This window comes from Micropterus salmoides, unplaced genomic scaffold (assembly GCF_014851395.1).
Source record: "Micropterus salmoides isolate LMB-PRFRI ecotype aquatic unplaced genomic scaffold, ASM1485139v1 Ms_hic_scaffold_13, whole genome shotgun sequence".
Lineage (NCBI taxonomy): Eukaryota > Metazoa > Chordata > Actinopteri > Centrarchiformes > Centrarchidae > Micropterus > Micropterus salmoides.
Window position 1 is genome coordinate 18340884 of NW_024040374.1, and position 17802 is coordinate 18358685.

Genomic DNA, 17802 nt, shown 5'->3' on the forward strand with positions numbered 1-17802 from the left:
TCTGGCAGACAAGAAGAGGGAGCTCTTGCTTCCTTTAACACCATTACCTGGCAGGCAGGAGTACTCAGCTTTATCTTCACACCTATACATTTATACATACGCATGTTGGCCCACACCATACATCAAAGTACACATAAGCATATTCATGTGCACGGACACACACAAAATATACACACACGATAAATGTCTCACAAATGCTCCTTCTGCTGAAGATATAAACATGTAGACTCATGTAACTGACTTTTTAACAAATGCTGTTACGCTGGAATCAAAACACCACCAGTTTCCCGTCACATGATCATACCGTTTCCTTTGTTCTCAGCACAGCAATTAGAGGCAAGTCAACTCTTATTCGCATGCTGGTTTGTTTCAATTAGCATTCAGCTGTGTGAGGCCTGGCAGAGCTAATGTATCTAGTGGACTGCCATTAAGCTCAAAGAGATATCTTTGTTCCAACCACCTCAAGACCTGTCCTGATACAGGGTCACACGTTTTTCCCCCAGATAGTCCACTTGCAAGTGATGATAATGTGGCACTAAAATGTTTTTGAAAATATTTATAGTCATGTGGAAGCCAACTGACATTCAGGTCTCCAGGAAACCATCCAATGCAAATCAGATCCAGTATGAATACTGAATACTTTAAAGGTTTGGCTGGGTACACAGTCCACTGTAAACCCACATGTGAAAAGTGTATGATATGACCATACAACATGCACAGCATACCTACTCTACACTTACATTTACAGTATGTTTATTTATACAAACATGAACTGTAAATGTCAATCACAGACTCAAGTAGTTACACTAATCAGCTCCCAAATGAAACCATGGAAAATAATACCACAGGGAAAGAGGAAAAGCAGGAAGAAGACAAAGTGTTAGGAATAAAAGGGCCAGTTCTGGCGTGCAAAAAGGTAGCAGTAAACTAAAGCTCCCCAGTCTCTCCACTGCACCCCTGACCTCTCCACCTGTCTGGTTGATACAGCTAGCTAGCTAGCCTAGCGGAACCACGTGGCTGAATACTAATGAGAATCCTCACTACTCCTTCAATTAAGCCTGAGCAGTACTGAGGTGCACACACACACACACACACGGGAAGAAAGGCTGAAATGGGTGGCTATTGTTTCCAATAGAACAGAATATGCTGGCACTCGCAGTCTGGGGATTTGTACCGATCAAACTGTATATAACAAAAGTGAGGGAGAGTAAAGTAGAATGTAACACAAAGAAAGTGGATTAAAATAGAAGTGCATCTTTGTCTATTTTCCTTTATGTGCCTCTGTATCTCTTCTGCCAAAGAGCCGAAAGAAGCAAAATTTGCGGCTGAATTGTACAGTAGGCAACAAACCCTCAGTTTTCTGTCTATCTTTTATCCTTCTGCTCTGACCTTTGAATTTAATAAAGGCTTTGAGTTGGATGGGAAAAAACATTCTCCACGTCACTGCCTCTAAGATTCTCCTCCCAACCGTGTTTTTATTGTTGCTTTTCAATTCCCTACTGTAAAGAATGGAAACTCAGATCCATGACGATGACTGAATCACAAATCACATCTCTGTTTTTTGTCTTTGTATGCAGTCAACTTTTAACTTTTAATGTGTTGAGGAAGTAAAATACTGGGTGCAAATAGAGGGTGATCATTTTCTTATTTCATAAAGGGCAGTGTTTTGAGGTTGTTTTCTCCCTCCGTAATAGGATCCAAACAACCTTTTCTCTAAATGGGAATATGATTTGAAAGCGAAAATAGTCTCTCACAGTTGACTTGCTCGGCGTGTCATTTCACTAAATTGCTCTACAGGACCATGGTTTTATAAAGCAATGAAAGTGACTGCCACTACTCAGTAAATTAGCTATAAACACAATCTGCTCATTGCAGTGCGTGGTGTTATGGAGTGTGTGTGTTTGCGTGCGTGTGTGTAGTTATGATATACAGACCCATACCAAAGACGAAACCATGTTGCTGCTATGTCCTAGTTAAAGGTACACATTGCGCATTATAATATTGTGTATGGGCAGATGGAGGGAGTGGTGGAGCTATTCTATCAAGGGCATCCATGCTGAAATACTTTACAGTCTGAATGTTAGAGATATTGTAGTGTATCTTGTGGATTTGGCTGTCTGTGAATAAAATGCAATACAGCACTGAATCATTGTAAAAATGTCAAAGAAGTAATTAAAGGTAATGACAAAAAAAGAAAAAAAGACTACTCTTTCTTAATGACGTTCCTGTTTTGTCAGGCTTTGCGAAAAAGCACATAGCATTGATTGGATGCATTATTTGGCCTTTTAAATGATGACTGATGCTAAATAGTTTTTGAGGAGGTAAATGATATTTCTCTCCTCTCACAAAGTTTTGAAAGTTAAAAAGCTTTTGTGGCTTCAACCCAGGAGGGCCCGCCACACTGTCAGCAATGTGAAACCCCATCTCACTGATTGGCTCTGGCTCACATCCATAAACACACACAGAGTCATGCACAACTGAATCCACACAAACACATATATAAACGTCGCCATAGAGACAAAAACACAAAATTTTGGTTTATGAAGTGTGTCAGTCTGACACTGTGACTTCTGTGGAACTGGAGCTTTAAGGGCGGGACCCCAGAAGTGTGCTCCAGTCTGCTAATTCGGAAAGCAGAGAGCTGGCTAATTGTCATGAACTCCTCCTGCCCTGCTTCTCCACCCCAAACGCCTCCTAGCCACAGACCTTAATGGATTAACTGCAGGCTGGTGTTGTCTCTCTTACTCTCTTATTATTACTCTCTATATATATATATATATATATATATATATATATATATATATATCTCATGACTCATTCCAGTTCTCTTAGACCAACTTGTTATATCTCTGCCACGCCCTAAAAGAAAAAAAGTAGTTTTTGTTGAATCTCCAGGTTTCAATATCCTGGTGGCTTGCAACTGCTCAAGCACAATATACTCTGGAAGCAGCCAACACATAGTATCCTGATTACAAGTGTGAAAGAGCAGGCAAAGAATAGCACACACAGCATAGCAGGTTTGAATATGCAGTGTGCAGACAGTGATAATTGTGGGTGCTCTCGGTGTGAGTCTTGTTAACTGTCAGACGCAGTGTTTCAACACCTGCCTTATGTTTCACTCTGTATAATAAGACTTCTATTTAGAGGAGAAGCAAAGATGCCAGCAGAGGTGTTGCCTCAAAGTGCTGGAAGAAAATACCTTGATTGTTAACAAGAGAAGGAAAACGTCTGTTTTGCAGCAAAACTTATCTTCACAATTGCTAGTCAGGTTCAGAGCAAAATAATGCAACCAAGTCATACAACAGAAAACATGCCTGTTCAACAACACTGTAATTGACGATGAAAACAGTATTTTAACAGAGCTACGGAGAACAACGCAATATTTATCGGGCCCGGTTGATTTCAATTCAAAATATCACAGCAGTCTATGCAGTAAAACAGCCTAATACATTTAATAGCCCAGAACACACTCCTCAGTATGCTGCGGCTTACTTAGGCTTTTTATGATTTGCCCTTGAAGGATAGATTTAGTTGCTCTATTGAAGTTCTGGCAGTAGTAGCATCTTGCTGTGCTACTCAGACTGATGATCGTCTCTTTCCTGGCAGGTGTCCACCCTCTGCCGGTAACAATCAACAAATGAGAATCACAGCCTTCAACTTTCCTGTCTCCCTGCCCAGCAACAAACTCAGCATCACTGAATTCCAGACAACAGACAGCTATTAACACAATGCGGCTGTATACAATGGGCAGTTTGGATTCAGTTGACTTTTGTTGTTTGCTGTCAGTGTTAAGACCAGGGGCTTTATTTTCATGAATCAATGGCGCAGCACGGTGTGGATAATGATTTTTGGTAATTTCATGGTCAGAGGCGCACAGCGCACCTGCATTGCTGTTGTACGTTCAATCAAATCACCTCTTTGTCTTCAAAAGCAGGGCACTCTATGCCATGGTGCTCTGACAATTTAGTAATAGAGGGGAGCAGTTAGGAGTAGTTCTGCCAGAAAAGCTGCTAGAGGAGGAGGATCGCAACAACAGCAATTTATTTAAACCACTGAGAGCAAATGATGTTAAATTATCTTGGGATGACAGTTCACAGCCAGTCACTGAAATACTAAATGGGTGCAGATGAGAATAAAGGTCTGTGTACACTGAAAGAAAATCCCAGTTCACCTGGACTCTGGAACCCTTGAAGGCATTTAGAGAGCACAAACCATTCCCTTCAACAAGCATATCTCTCATATTTGATCCTCAAAATAAATTCCTCAAATCATATAATGAGCTTAAACATATGCCTATTGGATTTGTATTAAAATATCTGTCTTTTCACAGTTATTGTTAAAGATACTAATTATCTAAAGCCCCAAATCCTAAATTTAGGCAACAAAATCTAATAATTTGTTCATTATTCCAAAGCCATGGATATTCAATCATTCATTCAGTTTTGAGACATCCTGCTGACAAACTAACAAAAGGGATAAAAACGTGGAGATCATCACTGACAATGCAACGTTAATTAATGAGTTACAACTCATTCAGTGTTCCTGGAGTTGATTGAATATAAAATTGACATTTTGCTTTAGAAAATCTTTCTCGGAAAAGCTAACAACTGAATCTAATTTGGCCCTGCCAGTCTACGACTATGTGAATTCGTGGAGGCACTTAAGGAAGTGGATACCCTAAATGTCATGTGTTACTTAAATATACACTACATTAGATAAGTATTTTGGTAAAATTTAACTAATCTAGTTGAAGCTTTCCTCCTATACCCTCTTCCCTCTGTGTCAGTGGGCATGATACACAGTCAGCTTAACCCCTGCCTGTGTCACTCTCCCTGGTAGAAACTCCTCAGATCAGAAATGAATTCTTCATGCTGATCCCAGAACAAGGCTGCGCTGCATTTGTCACAGCCACTTTCTTCCACTTTAACTCAAAGCTGTTTGGTATCGCTGGAGCTTTGCAGACTGCAGAGATGTGACAGAGGGCTGTTTGAAAGCTCAGGCTGAACGCTCTGTCTCTATGCTTGTTCAATCGCTGTGTAAAGTCTGCAGAAGCGCACCCCTTTTTTGTAGATTAAATTCAAAATAATGCTACGGTAACTGCTTTTCCTGTTTTGATTAATTAGTGATTTGTCTAGTGAAAACAACAGAAAACATTCAAGAAAGCACTACATTCACACGTTAATATTAAGAAATTTAAGGTGTAAACCAGAACACATTGTCTTACTCCCCTCTTTTCTATTAAGCAAACACTTTTATGCTTAAAAAAAAGATTTTTATGGGAGAGATAATGATGGGTCTTTGAGGCTGTAGCCTAACACAAATGAGAGAAGGTTTGTGGAGGTGCCCAGAGAGGCTTAGCTATGCATTGGCTGTTGAGTCTGGCATGTGTTCTGGCACTGAGAGTGTATTCTCAACAGGACTCTGGTGGATTAGTGTCCATTTGGACAACAGAGTGGTCCACAGCTTGGGGTGACATTCAACTTCAGCAGCCCAGCAGCTCACACATCGATCATGAAGTTTAGTCTTGCTGTTAATTGTCATTGATGCATTGTCAGTGTAATGGCATCTAATTGTTATATTTGGAATTTCCCTCAAAGAGGGGCACGTTTTATTTACTGTTAGTCACTTCTAGTCTAAACTGGATGACTAAAATGAAGTGGTGGCCATTCTGCAGTGTGGTGGGTCAGTGGATCACGGGGTATAGTAGTGGGCTTTGGGGCTGTGGGGGACGGCAGCCCGATTTGCGTTTGATCCCGGTCGGGGTACATCCATGCTCACAGGGCGACTGCTGTGGTCCATCTGGTGGAGACTTTAATCACAACTCCCCCCCCCCCACACACACACACTTACACAGACACACACATAGCACAGTAGTACAAAGCACACAGAGCTTCTCACTTGAGATTCTTTAGACTGCTGCTCACTTTGAGACCTTTTTATTTCCACTATTATTATTTTAGTCCTTTCTGCAGTGATATATCTCCCTACAGAAATGAGTCATGTTTTCTTCTTTTACAGAATCTCCTACTCACACCTCAGGTGGAAAAACACCACCTGCCATCTATAATGATGTTTAAAACATCATCAAAAACCTCACACCATCAGATCTCCATAAATGGCTTTTGATAAGGAATAACCTTTTAGAAACGAGATGTATCCACAGTCCCTCACAGGGCTGGCCTCCGGTACTGTGCACTAAAACATGCCCTGGCTGCACAAATCCAGCTCTCCAAATGTCACTTCATGCTTAACCACCCTTTCTCATGCTTGAAGAAAGGCAAGTGGGCAATGCACAACAAGAAAAACTCTGCCGGGTTTGACTTGAAATGTTACATGCTTGGAGACATGTTTCAATTATTCTGTTGAAATATTTAACTAACTGAAGAAAATTCTTCAATAATTTCCGACTATGAAAAAATACCAAGCTATTGTGTACAAAAGCTACAAGTCATGTTCGGAGTAAAGGCACTATTTATAATGTTACATTAAATTAAGCCAAGACAAGACAGATAAAGGTAATAATACGAAGAGATAAATGATAATATTTCTCCTACAGAAGTTCTTTACAAATTATGTCTGTATTCCTGTAAATTAGCTCACTTTACAGTCACTAATACACACCTCAAGACAGACTCAGTGGGAAACCGTTTACACCTGAATCCTGCTGTTAGAATACATTTATTATTAAAGGGAGTAAAGGGTTAGCAGATAATGATGATGCCATTGTGGCTTGTGGTTGTGTAGAGGAACCACTTACTCTTAGCCTCCACAAAATAACTAGTATTTTTCTTTCTCTTCATGTACAGCTGTCTTACCTAAGTTAATCATTTAAGAAAAACTATATATTTTTCCTGTACATACAGTATACATAGGCCCCGACTACTAGACACCTCCCAGTGGAGCAAGCGGCTAGCTACTGTAACTTGAATGGTCACTCCTCCTCGGCACTAATGCTCAAATCAGTCGTACATCATTTATTCATGGTGACAGCAGATACTTTGCCTCATCCCCGGCAATTAGTGAATCAATAAAAACGCATTGGCTTTTTGAAACTATCAATTTTGAGAGGACAGAAAATAGTGTTGTTCATCAACATGCCAGGATCCCGGACGCAGACAATCACTCAAGTATCGGCAGCGTTAGTCAGCACAGCATCAACAGGCGCTGAGCTGTCAACAATAAGGCATATTTCCTCACATGACTGCTCTTAAAATGATTGCCAGTTATCGTCTGGTCAGGAGACCTTACCTACAAAGCGGGTGTCTGTTCCATATAATATCTCAAATTGGGGTCTACAAAGGGCATAATCTATAAATGTAATTTCTGAAAATAAAACAACAAAAAAAACCGATTTCATGTTAGAAGATTTTTTTTGCAGTATGAATCTGTCTATTGAGAAGGAGACGACTGAGCCAAAGCCATTTGAGTGAGATTATCACAGAGGCAGACAGGTCAGTAAAGGGCTTGCACTGGCTAATCCATCTTTTGTCAAAGTTTATAAGGCTGACATATCTAAAGAATGATTTGAGATCACTGTCAGTTTTATAATTAATTCCATAAATCCAATACACACCTCAGGCTGCTCTTTACAGGGAATGTTATGTCGACTTAAAATGACATTAGATTTAGCTAAAAACCTCTGAATTTCACTTCACTGTCAAGAAGTAGCTGAGGCATTATTCCCAGTGTTAATGTGTGTTTGCAAATCACAAAATGCGAAGAACTCACCAAATGTGAATACTACTTTCTCTCCAGTCTTGTCTGTTTCATTATTCTCTCTCTATTTATCCTTTTAAGCCAAATGAAATAACTGCAACTGGATGGGAAAACATTGTCCAAGACAGGCAACAAAACTGTCCCTGAAATTAAATGCTTTCCTCTACCGAGCAAAAGAGCCGCCTTGCTATTTTTTTTATTATTATTAGAGAAAAAAAAAATTAACAGCAAGGAGTGAGATTATTTTGTTTATTCAACCTATTGAACTGTACAAATGTAGCCACAGACTTGGGGTAAATCCAAAGTAGAATTCATAGAATGTATAATCCACTACTACATAAACTGTGATAATTATGTACACAATTGTGTTTGCCATTTTTTATTACACCAAGGCCTCTGTCTGTATTTAGTAGCACATAAATATGATTTTTTTTTTCCACATATATCATTGGAGTGTTTCACTTTAAATAAACCTGCATTTTGTTTATTTCTTAACAGATTATAATTAAAAACAACTGCCTGTCACATTGTCTGTTTACAAACCTTATCATTATCAGAAAACCTAAATAGCTTCTATTTATTTATGTTAATCTGTGTATTAAAAGACCTGTCAATCAGTGTGGGAGTAATAGATGTTGAACTCTTTTGCTTTGGTTTTTGGTGGTAGGGGTGACCGTATTGTTTACATTTGGATTATGGGTTTTGCTCTTTGCCCACCTCTATAATAATTACTCAGTGTTTGTTTGTTGAAGTGACACAATCAGTGTGTTACTGCTGTTTTGTTTTGAATGTCAAGACACATTCAGCAGTGCACAGACTCTCTTCTGACACACAGGGCCCTGCCACTGCCTATATAAAGGTGAAAATACAGGTCATTAATTACAGGTCAAAGTACCTGAACACAGAAAGGTGACCTTTGGTTGGGCGTTGGCACTCGTGTTGCTGCAGCAGGCTACTCTGTTCTTAGACTATTATTTATGGATTATAACCACATCTCCAGCCATTTTTTTGTCTCACCCACAGAGTCGATGGGTATGAAAAATAGGTAATGATCAAAAACATGGTAATGTGTGATGAAATGCACACTAAATGGCATGCTCCGGACATGCTAAATGAGGTTGGGTGTGCACAAAAAAAAAGCCTCATAGAGAGATGGAGACAGCGAGGCAGTGAGGAGAACGAGGTAGAGAGAGAGAGAAAGAGAGAGAGAGAGTTCACTTAGCTCCAGTGTGTGAGTGTGTGTGTGTGTGTGTGTGTCTGTGCATGAGCCTGCAGACACCTGCTCCATTCTGCAGTGATGGCTCCCAGCGGGACACAGGCTCAGCTGCTGATCTCTAGGCCCTCCCTGCAGCACTGGTGGCCAGCAAATACACACACACACACACACACACACACACACACACACACACACACAGCTCTTCCAACAAAACTGAACCCTTCAGGCCCCCCTTGCAGTGTCTCCCAGCCTCTCTGTGTTCCCTGTTACTGACACACCACATGTGCTCATATCAAGCGCAAACATGAATGATGTACACACACGTACAAAGCTGCAAAGTCTGTGTCCATATGATGCTGCGTGTAAACTCTATCACAGGGTAAGGTCGATACCCGTCCCAGTCTGATATATGCTATAGGGATTATATGACTATCCTATAGCTAAAACGCCTTACTGAACACTGCACTACATCACATCTCATTCGTATGTGCTGCTGTAATTTCAATTGAGAAGGATAAAATGATATAAAGGATGTCTTGTTTGACTTCTCTTGTTTGCACTTATTTCCTCACAAACGCTTTTCAAATCCTTAATATAGTTTTATCTTTTCGGCAGATACCTTAAGAGGTTCATGTTAGTAGAATATAATACACATAACAACCACATTTGTTATTGTCATTCCTGCATTAATCAACCACCATTGTACTTGTGGCATGATTGTTATTGTCGATGCTGTATTTTGCACATATCTCCATCTCTCTGTTTCTCTCACTCTGAGCGTCTTTTCCCCTCTGTGGCATCGTTCGGCACGGTTGTAGAGCATAAATGAACTAATTTCCTGGATATAGAGAACACTGCAATCAAGGAAAGGGGAAGTGCAGCAAGCGGCAGATGGAAGGAGCTAATCATTGTTATGAAATAGAGATGACCTCTAACTATCTCCTGGCTGCTAATATACCGTAGCTACACACGTTTGCCAACTTCTGTGCCATATAGCCTCTCTCTCCTTCTTTGCCTATTTGTTGTTGTGGTGATAATGAACCTCTTCAGGCAGGTCTGAAATACAACCGCCCTTTTTTTTTTAAATGTTGAAACAGAAAAGATTGGAGTTGTCAAACAAAGCCTAGTGTCACATAGAGAACGGCAGCTGCCTGCAGTGGGTAATCAGTGGAGCTTTCTACAAATTAACAGCATTCAGCTCTGAAGCACGGCGCACTGCAGGTTTTTAGATGTGGGCTTTGAAAATTAGATCTCAGTGACTAAAATACTGAATAATTTGCAATTCAGTTTTGTGCTCACGTTTTTAAATTTTTTTTCCACTTTGTGCAAGGTGACATGGATGAGATTGCCTGGTCATCCTAATACTGTAAGCTGATACTGCAGACACTCATTTTGAAACACAAGAAAATCTGTCTAAATTTCCTTAATTGCATGCTGATCTCTCCTCATTGTGCCTGGGTTCTGATGGGTTCAGAATTTAATTCTTTGAATGCTCTTTTAAATGCACACACAGACACACAAGAGGAGTAGCAAATGCTACACACAAATGCTCCAAATAAACTGAACACACAGTGTTGCCAGGGGAAGTAATGGTAAACTTGTTGAAGATGTATAGTGTATTAGAGGATGAAACCATTAAGTTATTTATTCATTTATCAAAATATTTAATGCTGTGGTGCATTTAATGGAAATAAACTCGTGTGTCTTAATTCAGAATTGTAATATTATAAAACAGAGTGTTTCATAGATAAAATAACTTTATGTTTTATAAAACAATTTACTAAACCTTTGATATATGTTGCAATGTTTTGCTGTCGGCATAGAATTGTGTTTCCATTTGATATCACTGAGGTCAAACATTGCGACGCTGCTTTTGAAGCTTTACACACCCGAGCCACCAGGATCTTCCAGCACATTTATCTAATGTATGCAAATGATCTTGCTGTGCTTAATGAAGGCACCATTAATCACTATAACGATGGTCTTTTTTAACCAGGGTAATCATGCACATGCACACATATGCACAAACACGCACCTTCTAACGCGCGCGCACACACACACACACACACACACACACACACACACACACACACACACACACACACACACACACACACACACACACACACACACACACACACAAAGGAACATGCCTCATCACCCAGCAACACATTGATGATAAATGTGCTAAATCACAAAAATAAACCATTACCAAACCATTTTTACCAGAAATGTAACTAGGTATGTTTCGGACCTCATAATCACACAGTTATAAATAACAATGTTTTGAATTAATTTTGTCTGTACTCCCCCTCCCCCTCCCCCTTACTTCATTTATACTCTGTTAAATGCTAATGCTAAATTTAATGTTATTTGCAACCAGTCATCTGGTCATCCGGCTAATCACCTTAAATTCTGTTATTCCATCTAATCAGATGCCGATAAGATGCATCACAATATGTTAGCACGTCAATCATATTTATATAATACATTCAGCTAATTAGTTCCACTGGTTTCAACAAATAATTTATGGTCCAACAGCTTTATGCAAACAGCAGATAACACTGTTTGTGAGTCTAAATGGGCAGTGGAAAACACAGTAATTCTGTGCGCTGTATAATAACAAAACACTGGACAGGCATCTTTGAACTCATGTAAAGCAAAAACTGAAAAAACAAAAACAAAAAAAATAAACATTTTTCAAGCCCAGCTCCTCACGGACGTATTTCATCGCTTATCCTTGCCGTGCATTTGCATACAGTTGACGGAAACCCCTGGGTACAGTCAGCAGCATGACAGTGGGTTATGAAGGCTTCCGGGAGGCTCTGGGGTGTGGATCTGAGCCAGTTTGAAGGGGAGCCGAACCAATGAAGAGCCCACAGCGGATTAGACACCCACAGCTTCATGTCACTTTAATGCGGCGAGTCAGGGATTTTCTTACAACCTTTTGCCTAAATGCTCAGGGTTTTCTCATGCCCCTTTTCCTCTCTCATTCCCTTCCCCTTGAAGTAATCTTTTCTATGTAAATGGAAGAGTAATGTTGTCTCCAGTGCAAAATATCCCATCTATCTACAGCATTCCTGCTTCCTCTGCTAATGTGACTCGTCAGATGTTTATTGTAATTGAATTAGATTGATGGTTATGATCAAATGTCATTTGAAATCTGTCATCTTACACAACTGTACATCTCCTAAGGGCGTTGAAAAATGAATCTCTCCCTTTTTAAAGGATGTTATATAAAAGTTAAAAATGGTACAATTGTAGGTGCACTCGTTATGCCTATTAATTGATTCACTATGAAAGTTAATTCATAATCAAGGGAGCGAAGGCAAACATAAAATGCAAACACTGCAGACGCTAACAGAATTCACAAAATACAACAAACATAAAATATATTACACACACTCACACATTCATGCGCACACACAAACACCTCAAATTCCCTTGATAACAGTCTGACTGGTAGAGGCTAAAGACAGAGTAGGCGTCCGTAATTGAACAAACATAACAATGTAAATATTTACTAATACTATCCATTGGGGATACAGGCAGAATCCCACAATTGATTTGCTCGCTTTCTGCCCTTTTGCTCTTTTCCTCACTCACACACAACACACACAGATTCACAGATACTAACCGCTACCGCTCTCTTGTTTTTTTTTTTTCCCTGTTTCTCTTCTTGGTATTATGCTTGCCTGTGTTCATTAAAGCGATGGAGATATATTGGTCTATCTATCCTCTTACCAGGGGTGACCTGTAGCCCATCTGGGCTGGCGATGACAGGAGATCCCTGGGAAATAGCGGCGAGTGCGTCTCGGGGACGGAGCCCACGCCACTGGCTGCTAGTCCCGAGAGCTGCCCGTACCTCGCCATCATCTTGAGACGCTGCTCACAGAACACACACACTCATACATAGACACAGGAGGAGAGGGGAGGAGAGAGACAGAGAGAGAGAGGAAAAAAGAGAGAGGGAAGGGGTGTGAGAAAAGGGAAGGAGAACAGATAACAGCAGGTAGGAAGGACGGAGGGAATGGTAAAGGACAGAAGAGGGGGTGGGGTAGGGGTGGGGGACATGAAGAAAGAGGAGGTAGAGGGGGATTACAGAACACTTTGCTCTCACACAAATGCATGTGTGAACACACACATTCAGGCATACACACTTGCATTTACAGACATACTGTACGTGCACATGAAGGCACACACACAATTTTAGCCTCAGGTGGGCAATTTCACAAGCAAGCCTATGCTGGATGGGTTTGATAACTACCTTGGTTTTGTAACAATAGGGAGATATAAAGTATAGGCACTAGCTCACCATTTATTATTACAAGGCAGGATGAGTGTGAAAAGCGTAGCAGTCCCATTTTCTCCGTATCAACTATCATGCCGGGGAAATATTATAATAAACTGCAGCTGTTATCAATCATCCCCTCTGTCTTCTGGCTATGAGCATACACAAGTGTACAGACACGCACGGACATACAATAACACACATGACAGAATGGTTGGCAGCAGACATACACAGGTGAGGTGTGGAGAAAGAAGCAAATCCAAATCTCTTTACCTCATTGCTCAACAAAGCGGCGTTGAGTGTTCGGCTTATTTCGAACATGTTCAGATTCGGTGCTTTTTTTTTGCTTTCGTTCTGTCCTTTTATTTTCAGATTCTCTTCAGTTCTTTGCTCCCCTTGTTCTTCTCTACGGCTGGGAGTCAGTCCCGGGAACACAAAAAAGAAAGAAAGAAAAAAATGAAATCAATCGAAAAAAAGAGGGGGATAAAAATATCCTCTTTAATTTTCAGATTTTGGAGTTGTGATTTTTTTCGGCGCTCTATCTTTTCTTTCTCCCCCTGTCTGCTGATGCACCTCTGCTGGCTGTAGTGGTGGCGTTTGTGCCCAGGGTCTCCGCACACGTCTAAGGAGTCAATATGCTGTTGTTGTTTTTTTAAATCTCCCCAGAGTCAGCACATTAAAACAGGCAGTCAGACAGTCGGTGGGTCGGTGGGTCGGGCTGGCGGGCTGGCTGGCTGACTCCCTTATCTGTCCCCCGCACACTGGCTCTCACAATACGCTCCGATCCTCACACTGCTCGCTAGCAGATTAGCCTGTCCCACAACATAGCACTTAGTTTAAACTCCCCTCCCTTTTGCTCTCTCTCTCTTCTCTCTTCTCTCTCTCTGTATCACTCCCTGTGGCTCTCTCCTTTGCTCTCCCTCCCTCTCTCACCCTATCTCTCTCACTACATCTCTCTCTGCATCTCTCTCTCTCTCTCTCTCTCTCTCTCCCTCTCCCCCATTGCTCACGCATTGATGCAGCTACAGTTCACTGTGCTACCACAAGGTGGGAAGACTGTTCTAGCAACAGCGACACCATCGCCGCCACATCCCTTCCTCTCCGTGCCACTCCTATCTTTTAGATTTTCCTCTCTTCTCCTCTTTTACAGGTAGAGATGGTGAAGGAGCGTTTGCACTTATAGTAGCTCTGACTCCCTGACAAGAATAAACAAACAGCCAGAGACAAATGGATTGGTTAGTGGTGTGACGACTAATAATGTTCGGTCCTGTTATCTAATTATTGCTCTTACAAAAACAGGTTGTGGCTACAAATGTGAAAAAGACTTTTGGGAAGGAAATAATTCATTTCTTTCTCATGTTTTTGTGACAGGCACACATAAGGCAATGGAATGTAATAAAATCTGCAGACTATCAAGAGATCTTTCACTTCCACTCAAGAGAGTGGAAGTGAATGGTACCTCTCAGTAACAGAGAAAAAACGTGAGGGTTGGGCTGATGTGAGCATCAAGGTCAGGTGGATGTCCTTTTCCTCAGCAGGGTGTGGCAGAGAGATGACGAAGCAGCTAGTCACAGGCATGGCAGGAGATCCCAACTACGGAAAAAATAAACAAGGAAGAAAAAAAAAAGATTAGGTGAACTTGTGCCAAAGATATGATTCACTACATTCTTTGTTTCAGTTGATAACACCTGAGAGATTTCACAGTATGACTCACAGTGTGCTGTAGCTGCATCTAGTGTATGGGGAAAGAAGAAAGAAAAACAAAGCCAAAATGTTTATGAAATTGGGATCATGAATTTTTAGGAGAAAATAACAAAAATGATGCTGACAGAGTGATTGGGATCGGCATCATCTTCACTAATGCTAATCTTCTCGTGGCTCTATCAAGCTGGCAAAGGATTCATTCCCAGTGCTGTGAATGTGCTTTTTGCTGTCTTGGATCAGAGTGGGGAAAGCGGCCAGTTAATAGCAGCCTATTGACACCGGACCATCTGTTTAGGTGGACAGTGTCCAGTATAGCAGAGAGGGCGGGAGAAAGGGACAGAGAGACAGAGGAAGTGATAAAGAGAAAAGAGAGGGTGACGATTAATGAATGAGGGAATGGGTAACAGGGTACAAAGCAGAGGAAGTGTTAGGAAACTGTTAGTTTTAACAGATGTTTATGTAAGGAAAAAATAAGTAGAGAGTCTCACACTTATCAAGGATGTGGCATATAATATTGTTTATATGTTTTAAATTAGCACATTTTCTCTTTGTACATTTTCATCGGTAGCAGGATATGCCAAAGTATCATCAACGACATGACTGTGTTATGTCCTGGCTTCAATTCCGTTGCTTCTCTCCCTCAGAAAAAGGGTTGCTAGCCACATCCCTGTTCCATAAAGCCCCTGGCCTCTGGGGATGGCTGGTCCGGCGGAGCCCTGGGGGGAGCTGTCAGTTGAATCATCCAGAGTGAGGGCTGATTCTTCAGTCAGCTGCCTCTCAAGCCCTCCTCTCTGACCAAGCCTCACTCCCCTGAGCCTCCTGATTGCTGTCACCATAGTGATTCTCTGTGTAGTGCTGACTGGTCTCTGCAAATACCCACCCCCACCCCACTCACACCAAAAAAAAACCCACCCTGACTCTCACAACCACCCGCCTCCAACCCGCTGCCACTTGTACCCTGTGTTTAGATTTTTTGCATGACTTCCTCCTTCATTGATGATGGACTTTATGTGTGGAAGTCCTTAGCTGGCCAGAGTAAAAAGGGTTTCCCTGTACTTGCTGGAATAGAAATATGAAAACATAGATTGGCGCGCACACACACACAAACACACACACCAAGCCTCAGGCTGTAAACATAAACAAGAAATTGTTTGTGTTGTTTTTTTTCTTCTTTCAGTTATGGCACTGAGCTACAAGCACTGACTTATTTGATCATTTTTACAGTTTAAAAGAAAAAGTATCTTTCTGAATGAATGAAAAGCACGGCTTTAAAATACCTTTGCAGTGCCAAAGCTACTGTTTCCCTAAAGGGTTTCTGATATGTTCTGCACAGGATTTTGATGGTGCAGCGTGTCCTCCTGTCACAAGCCACCAAAGCTTAGAATAGCCACATCTTCTTAATGTTACTGTTTTAAACCATGACAGGGATGTCTACACGTGAAGTACATTCATGTGTTCCGGTCAAACATGTTTTGATTAGCATGTTAAAATACACTCTCCTGAGAGATAATTAAAATTTGAGAGACTGTACTTCTCTTTCATGTTATTCTTTTTTCCCTGTGAATGGATGTGTTCATTAAATCATTGCTGCACTTTGCTGACATCATGACATACAACATACTGTATGCATGCAGAGTGTTACTTGTACAGAAAGAATAGGGATTATTGTTGAAAGTGTTGCAATTTTTTCTCCTACTTCAGACATGTTTAAAAAGAGGACACATCGATATAGAATATGAAGCTTTAAAAGAAAAGGAAAGCCATCAAGAAGAAAAGACTTCATGTGACTTAAAGCAGTGCTGTACTCCTATAGATTTTAACATCATTAAGGCACCGCAGATATGAAGCTCAAGTCTGAGTTCCAATATGGGACCGAAGTAAATTATTACATCCAATTGTTTGTAATGAATAGATTTAAATATGTATATTTTTAGAAAATGTCACCTTAATTTCAGTGTCTCTTTAATATAACAATATCACAGCTTACGAAAAAGCCATATGGATAGCCAAAAGACCATGTTTGACAGATATATTGATACGCAAATCACGTTCTTATTCAAACTCTGTTTTTTAAAAAACAACAACAACCAAATGTGACTTTCACCCATAAGATCAGGTTACAAACAATATCTCACTGCACCAACTCTGGCAGAGACAAGCCAAGATCGGTAAATTCAACTATTCCTGTGCAGTCTCTCTATTTCATAAGAGCAGAGAAACAAGGGAAACATGTAGCGTATCCAATTCATTCTTCTCATGCTCCATAATTCAATTTCAATCTCTCTCCAGAAAATGAATGATTGTACAACCATAGAGCTCTTTAATTGGCATAGTGTTAAAGGAATGACACAGCATGGAGGACAGCTACTCAATTTTCAATTTTAACGAAATATTACACAGCAGCTCTATATTCTCTTCCTGTCATCTGAGAAATAATCAGTCCGACCTATCTACTCAGTGGCCTGTTGATGCTTGCCATCAAATACAGATCACACACAGAGAGAAAAATCATTGCCCTCTCCCTGGTCTTATTCATTTGGTCCTGTTACACACAGCTTATAACCTGAAAATTAGCAGCAGCCTGCATGCCTCTTGCTCCAGGAGTTGTGCGGCTGCTCATTTGATGTACTTAATCAGGTGCAGCCTTTGTAATGGGAAAGGAATAGGGGCAGGCTTGATTGGCCTTGATGACATCTATGCTCCAATTGTCTAGAAAATCTCCAGCTTTAATCAATCTACAGGATAATTCAGGATCTCTGACTGCTGCCTGCAATCATTGGCTCTTTTCTCTGAAAACACCATTAAAAATGCAGGTATGGCTGCAATAAAACTGAGGTGTGTACAATATACTGCTTTCAGGTTACAGGCAGTGTAT

General features: G+C 40.7%; 1 protein-coding gene across 5 annotated transcripts in view; it reads right to left on the reverse strand.

Moving 5' to 3' along the window:
- Nucleotides 1–14094, reverse strand: part of elavl4 (ELAV like neuron-specific RNA binding protein 4) — a 76649-nt gene extending 62555 nt beyond the window's left edge. For 4 of the 5 annotated variants that reach the window (XM_038715940.1, XM_038715938.1, XM_038715939.1 and 1 more), the window contains exon 1: nt 12677–12813. In XM_038715940.1, the coding sequence (XP_038571868.1) occupies nt 12677–12808 (132 nt within the window). In that variant the 5' untranslated portion in view covers nt 12809–12813. Of the gene's footprint in view, nt 1–12676; nt 12814–13496 lie in introns of those variants that run through there. The other variant, XM_038715942.1, reaches the window with a different exon arrangement.
- Between the last annotated feature and the right edge of the window lie 3708 nt (nt 14095–17802).